At 58.6% G+C, this 7,124-nt stretch overlaps 1 protein-coding gene across 3 annotated transcripts; it reads left to right on the forward strand.

Moving 5' to 3' along the window:
* Window positions 1–238: 238 nt before the first annotated feature.
* On the forward strand, window positions 239–6,806 carry BAHD1 (bromo adjacent homology domain containing 1; the record flags this gene model as incomplete). 3 transcript variants are annotated; one of them, XM_084240980.1, is made up of 6 exons in its annotated part: window positions 239–1,671; window positions 3,348–3,730; window positions 4,693–4,852; window positions 5,249–5,325; window positions 6,068–6,168; window positions 6,617–6,806. In XM_084240980.1, 6 exons carry the CDS (start codon window positions 252–254, stop codon window positions 6,804–6,806), a joined length of 2,331 nt encoding a protein of 776 aa, XP_084097106.1. The 3 variants fall into 3 exon arrangements, with proteins under 3 accessions (XP_084097106.1, XP_084097105.1, XP_084097104.1); XM_084240979.1 differs by having other exon boundaries at window positions 252–1,671; window positions 6,077–6,168; XM_084240978.1 differs by having other exon boundaries at window positions 252–1,671; window positions 3,351–3,730.
* Window positions 6,807–7,124: the final 318 nt, after the last annotated feature.

Raw genomic sequence — 7,124 nt, forward strand, 5'->3', positions numbered from 1 at the left:
TCAAAGACACCCTAGGCTAAATGGAGGGGGGGGGTTGGGGGGTAGTCCCTGCACAGCTGCTGGTAGCCTGCCCCACTGGACCTGTTTGCTCTGAAAGAGGGGTCCTGTGAAAATCCAGGCGGAGATGGGGTGGGGGTGGGCCAGAGTTACTGCAGGTGGGGTTGGATGGGCTGCAGTGGGGGCAGGAAGCAGGCGGGACAGGCCAGGCGCCTCTCATTGCCAGCATTCTGTCCTGCAGGAGGAGGTACTCCATGACACACACTCGGAGGAAGTCCCTGCCCATGCTGAGTTCGGGCCCCACAGGCCGAAGGGAGCCCCTGCAGATGGAAGACAGCAATATGGAGCAGGGGGCAGAGGGCATGGAACCAGGCGTGCCCGAGAGCCCCGGCCATCTCACAGGCCGCCGCAAGAACTACCCGCTACGTAAGCGTCCATTGGTTCCTGAGAAGCCCAAAGCCTGCAAAGTGCTGCTGACACGCCTGGAGAATGTGGCCGGTCCACGGAGTGCAGATGAGGCTGATGAGCTGCCACCTGACTTGCCCAAGCCCCCCAGCCCTGCCCCATCCAGTGAGGACACTGGTCTTGCCCAGCCCCGAAAGCGGCGCCTGGCCTCCCTCAATGCTGAGGCCCTTAACAACCTGCTGCTGGAGCGGGAGGATACCAGCAGCCTGGTGGGCACTCGCCGCAGTCGAGGGGGGGACCCTCACCGTAGCCGGGACCGGGCTGCTGCCGGCTGGCCCACCTCTAAGAAGCGGCCTCGACCTGGAGACCTTGGAGAAGGAAGTCGGGACCTGTCCCCAGAGCCAGCACCGGATGAAGGTGCCCGCCGAGATGGCGACCCAGCTCCCAAGAGACTGGCTAGCCTGAATGCAGCTGCCTTCCTAAAGCTGAGCCAGGAGCGGGAGATGCCCCTGCGGCCCCCTCGTACCCACCCAGAAGCAGAGGGGCGTTCCACTGAGCTATCAGCCCCAAAGGCCCCAAGGCCAAAGTGGGCCAAGGTCAATGGCAAGAACTATCCCAAGGCTCGGCAGGGAGCCGACCCTGGGGAGGTTGCAGGCACACCCAGCTGGCCAGGGCGCCCTGAGGATCCATGGCCATCGGCTACTCCTCGTGGGCCATCTGTTCAGCCACCTTACCAGCCCCTGAGCAAGGCTCTGGAGAGCCCCTTGGGGCTGCGCCCCCACCTGCCTCTGCTGATGGGTGGGCAGGCAGCCCTCAAGCCAGAGCCTGGACGCCCAGGCGAGGAGTCACCTGCCCCCAAACAGGAACTGCATCAGCCCTCTTTCCCCACACCCCAGCTGTCCCCCCTGCCGATGACCGGCAACCATGCTGACTACAGTGGCCTGTGTAGGCGGCCTGAGCTCACGGCACTAGGCAACTTCTACCTGTACTGCAGCCAAGAGGGGCTGCAGTGTGGGGGCTACTCCCCCTGTCCCATGCTCCCTGAGGGCAAACTGTCTCCAGTGGCTGCACCTAATGAGGGGCTCCTCTTGGCCCCGAGCTCAGTGCCTGCAGGCACCCCTTTTCAGCACCTTCCCTGGGGTTCTCGCTACCGCACCAGTGAAGACCCAGGAGTGAATGGCTACAGCATCTGTGAAATGTTACCCTCGTCTCTCACCCACATTGGCACTACCTGTGGTGGCTGCTCCTACAAAATGCCTTTTGCAGCAGGTAAGCCCTCCTCAGGGTAGGATGTCACTGGGAATCTCTGAGCTATCATGTCCTGGGAGAGTTTGGGGCAGGGACATGTTGGGGTCAAACTAACTGCATGGAATGTGGGGAGCTTTGAGATGGGAAGACTCCCCTAGTTTTGTGCCCCAAGCCTAGGAATATTCCCAGGAAAGAGGCCTTTGTTTAGCTCTTAGCCTCGCTACTCTGTCCCAACTGTCTTGGCCTAGTAGTTAGGTGGCATTGGGGGGTGGGGGGTGGAGGGGATTAGGGAGTACCCTCAGTAAGGTAGTTAGTGGAATTAGGGTTTTTGCTAAATTAGTCCCATGTGCCTTCTGTCCTCCTTGAGGAAGGCTACATTTCATGCTTTTTCTGAGCGCAGGCCATCTGCATACTGGCCAAATTCAGCATTCATAGGAAGAGTGGTAGGTACCAGGCCAGACAGGTAGTGCCAGCTACAGTGGGGCAGCTCTATCCTAGCTGTACGAGCCTTGAGAGAGAAGTAGGACCCAGATTTAGGATCACCTTGCTGGGTGTGGGTGAGGTGGGCTCACTTTGAGAACAGGCAGGCAGCATTCGCTGGCGTGAACAGGGTGATACCAGAGCTCATGACTTCGGTGTCTGCCTTCCTGGCAAGACCCGGGGACCTCAGGAGTGTCCTCACAGTCCTCCCAGGCTCCCTTTATGGCTCCTGGGTGGAAATACAGTGACCAGAACCGTCATGGTCAGAAGTTTGCCCTGCCGCTGAAGTGAGGGGCCAGGCCTTTCCAGGGCGCGCGCCTTTCCCCCATGCCCCTTCTTGTCAAAAGTCTATAAAACAGCTTTATAGACCAGCTGACTCTCGCCAGACTGGTTGGTTCAGGTTTGGGCTTGAGTTGGAGCTCCAAGAAATGCGAACGAGTTTCTTGGACTTCCCTTCACTTGTGCCGCTCTCCCGGTCTAGACATCTAACCCATGGGACCCAGGCTCTCACCCGCCTGTCCTGGGATGCCAGTGAGCGCCTTGTGCCAGCCACTGTTCTGCGTGCTTCGCATCCGAGAGGCCACATGGCTTGCAATTGAGCACAGACTTCGGAGTCAGACTGCCTGGAGTGAAATGCCCTCCACTTCCTTAGCCACGTGACTGGGACAAGCCAGTGACTGCTGTGCTTGTTTCCTGATTGTCGTGGTATCTGTCTGTCATGGTATCTAACAGGGTTATTGTAAGGGTGAGATGAATCAATCCATTAGCAAGAGCAGCTAGGACATGCTAGATGACATTCGCAGCTACTACTGTTGCAAAGCACTGAGGGGCGAAGTGACTTGCTTGAGGCCACACAGCTAGTGAGTGACAGGTATGGGATTCATATCCAGGGTTGTCAGACTCCAGAGCCCCTGCTCCCACGCTCTACATTGGCCTTAGAGAAAGTTCAGTCAGCTAGAGAAGCCGCTCCCGTTCCCTCTTCTTCGGGCTGGAAGGGGAGACGGATGTGTCTGTGGGCCATTCTCCAAGGTCGAGGAACACCCTGGGCCAGTCACTCTGACGGTCCAGTTTCAGTCCCCCTGACCCCTGCCAGCCACCTCACTGGCCTTTGGGGTCACACTTGAAACTCAAGACAGGAATGGGCTCTGAAAGCAGAGGGGTCAGGGTGTCGTTGCTTGTCCTTAACTGCCCCGATTTCCCCTCTCTCCTTTTCCCAGAAGGCTGCAGGTCCCTGGGCCAGCTGGAATTTCCTCTCCCGGAAGCTGGCCACCCAGCCTCGCCTGCCCACCCTCTGCTGGGATGCCCTGTACCCAGCGTGCCACCTGCTGCAGAGCCCGTGCCCCATCTTCAGACACCCACCTCGGAGCCCCAGACTGTAGCCCGCGCTTGCCCGCAGAGTGCCAAGCCTCCCAGTGGCTCCAAGTCAGGTCTGCGCACGGGCTCCAGCTGTAGGCACACTGTGAGGAGCAAGGCTGCCCGCAGGCCCAGCCACCCCAAGCAGCCGCGTGTCCAGCGCCCGCGCCTGCGCCGCCGCCGCCGCCGCCGCACTAATGGCTGGGTGCCCGTTGGGGCCGCCTGTGAGAAGGCCGTCTATGTTTTGGTGAGTGTGGCTCTCAGCTAATGGGGAGAAGGCAGCCCAGTGGTAGGGACAGGGGGCCTGCAGTGGAGCGGGTCCCAGGAGCCTCTGACTCTGGCTACACTACTCCGAGAGGTGACAAGGTTGACAAGGTTCCGGCTCACCTGTGCCCCAGGGCTAGATCGCGCCTGCTCAGCCTGCTCCCCCGCCCTGCTGCTCCTACACCCAGCGCTGGGGGGGTCAGGCGATGCGCAGGCACAGCTGGTGGCGGCCTCTCTGTCAGGAAAGCCTGTCAGTGTCTTCACCTCTCATCCCCGCTCACGCTGTGCCGTCTAACCTGGGTTCTGACGTGGAGAACTTGCACGGAGGCATTCGGATAAGTATAGGTAGGCATTCGGGAGAGGCAGAGAAAATGAATGATGCAAGAACATCTGGATGATGGAAAAAATTGTTGGCTAACGTGCATTGAGCATTTCTTTGATGCCAGAACTGACCTAAGCACTTTTGCATATTAGCCCCTTGGATCCTCACGGAAACCTAGGGGTATGGACCCCGTGTTCCTGTCATTGTCCTCATTTCACAGATGAAGAAATTTAAGCCTAGCAATAGATTAGTAATTTGCCCAGTGCTGCAGCACTTACAGCGGGTGATTCAAGGGTCAAGCCCAGACTGTCCTGTTAAGATGCTTGAAGACCTACCCCAGTGCAAGATGGGGAGAATGGGACTTGGGAGACTGCAGTTGGGGGTGGGGTGATCAGAGCACAGCCCCAGAAGCTTCAGGTCACTCTCCTGTCCCATTCCCATCCTTCATCCTTTCTCCTACCCCTGAAAGTCAGGCTTGGGGAGAGGGTCGCGCATGCAAAACATTTTCACAGTTTAGTGGTTTGATTGCCTTGAACCAAGTGTAGGAGGATGTCATTCACTCGCTCCCTCCTCTCTCTGAGTGTGGACCCACAGCCTGTTTTTGCCCTTGGTTTGTTGCTCAGGATGAACCGGAACCAGCCATCCGAAAGAGCTACCAGGCGGTGGAGCGACATGGAGAGACAATCCGAGTCCGGGATACTGTCCTCCTCAAGTCAGGCCCACGAAAGACATCCACACCCTATGTGGCCAAGATCTCTGCCCTCTGGGAGAACCCTGAATCAGGTACCCCCTGCCTGGAGTTTGACCTGGCACCTGTTTTCCCTTGTTCTTGCACAGTCTGCCTCTCACTCAGCCAGGCTGTCTGCTGCCGAGGCTGGAAGATGACCTCATGATTGGGTTGGATCAGCTCGTTAATCTTCCCGGCCAGCAGGGCCTGAGCACCTGTCCCCATATCTCACCTGTCAGTGACTCCCCCACTCCCGTCCATGCCTACCACTATTCCCGGCCACTTGAATGCCAGCTTGGCCTCGGCAGTGGATGTGGGCGGCCAAAACCTGCAGGATTGGCCCAGGCATCCAAGTTGGATGAGCCCCCAAGGACAGGTAGAAGCCCGCATGTCTGTCTAAGTAACTCTGGGGTTGCCAGCTCAAGCCATGGTTGCTTCTCTTGTCCTCCTAGGAGAGCTGATGATGAGCCTTCTGTGGTATTACAGACCAGAGCACTTGCAGGGAGGCCGTAGTCCCAGCATGCACGAGGTGAGCTGCCTGCTTGATAGGTTGGGAAGGGCAGGGTGGCAGCGGGCGAGGCGGTGCCCCGGAGGACATGATGTCTAGGGGCAGCCATGGGCAGTCCAGTCCCTGGACATGTTACTTTGGGTGCTAGAGAACCTGAGGAGGGCCCAGGTTTGGACCCCTTTCCCCAAAACTTCCTTAGTTGCTGTCTCAAAGGCAATGGTAACATTTGTCATAAAGGGTGGGCAGAAAGAGAAGCCCTCCGTGGCAGGGGATGACAGGATGGGAGCAAGCAGGTATGTCTTACTGGCACTGCTAGGCCCCTTTGATACTGTCTGCAGCAGAGGAGGGAAGGGGGGGATAGACTCCAACCCCCCTCGCACTCTGAATGGTGTGCTCAGAGAGCTCATCTGTGGGGGTGTGGTCCCTCACTGAGCCCCAGCTCATGTTTCCTGTGGTGGGACTTTTCATCTCACCAGGAAGGTAGGGACCAATTCCCCTCTCCTCCCCTGGGCTGGGCTGGGGTGGGGGCCGGGAGGCTGGTGACAGAGACTGCAGCAGGTCCCTGGCTACTCCTAGTAGGATGGGATCTGGAAAGAATGCCTTGGGGTGCTAGGTGAGGCGCAGTTAGGCTGAAATTCCAGGGCAGCCTCCTGACTCTCTGGGTCCTAGTTGGAGTTTAGTCAGGAGGGCTGAATGTCTGCCCTGCTCCCGGAGTTAGGTGCTTCCAGCTCTGGCAACCAACCACCTCCTCTCTCCCCTTGAGCCTTTGCAGAATGAAGTCTTTGCATCAAAACATCAGGACCAGAACAGCGTGGCCTGCATCGAGGAGAAGTGCTATGTGCTGACCTTTGCCGAGTACTGCAGGTGGGTGGCACCCCATATGCCGACTAGCCTCGGCCCTCAGACTGCCCACTGGTGTTTGGAGGCTGCCTGTGATTCCCCAAAGGGGTGTCAGTCTTTGGACCTGACTTCCCAGAACTTTTCTTCCTCACTGCCTGCTGCTTTCACCAGCTCAGTTTATTAGAAGAGGAAAACTTGTTGCCCCTCTGAGGCAGAGTGGTTGGAGCAGAGTTGGGGGTGATGCTACTCTGAGATAAGATCAAGGAGAACTGCCAGGTGGTGGGGAGGGAGAGACCCCAGAGAAGATGGGCTGGCAGCTGGCGTTGGGGGTATCCTCCCAGGAGAGGGATAGAGGCAGCACCAGCCTTTGCAGGGACCACAGGAGATGCCCCAGCTCTCTGGGCTGGGTGGGGGGACCGGTCTTCCCACAAAGGACGCTGTGGTAAAGATAACAAATGGTGTGTCGCTGCAGATTCTGTGCCATGGCCAAGCGCCGAGGTGAGGGCCTCCCCAGCAGAAAGACAGCACTGGTGCCCCCCTCTGCAGACTACTCCACTCCGCCACACCGCACGGTGCCCGAAGACACGGACCCTGAGCTGGTGTTTCTTTGCCGCCATGTCTATGACTTCCGCCATGGCCGCATTCTCAAGAACCCCCAGTAGCCTCCTTACACCCACTCTGGGACTGCCCGTGGGCAAGTAGGGCTCAGGGCAGGAGGCACTGCTTGAAGCACAGCACTTGGTTAAGGGGCCACAGGGGCCTGAGTTGCTTGGCCTGTGGTTCTCTGGGGGGGGATGGGCAGGGGACTCCTGTGGGCCCCAAGGGAGGGAAGGGGAGGCCAGGGTATAAGAATAGCATCAGAGCCCTCAACTTGGCCCAGGGGACCACTCTATGATCTCCTGGGCAGAGACTCCTGAAGAAGCAGTCTTCCCTGAGTCTGGGCCAAGCCTGAGGGCGTAGGACCCTGGAGGGGACGTGGG

The sequence above is a fragment of the Talpa europaea genome, assembly GCF_964194135.1.
Source record: "Talpa europaea genome assembly, chromosome: 8".
Classification (NCBI taxonomy): domain Eukaryota; kingdom Metazoa; phylum Chordata; class Mammalia; order Eulipotyphla; family Talpidae; genus Talpa; species Talpa europaea.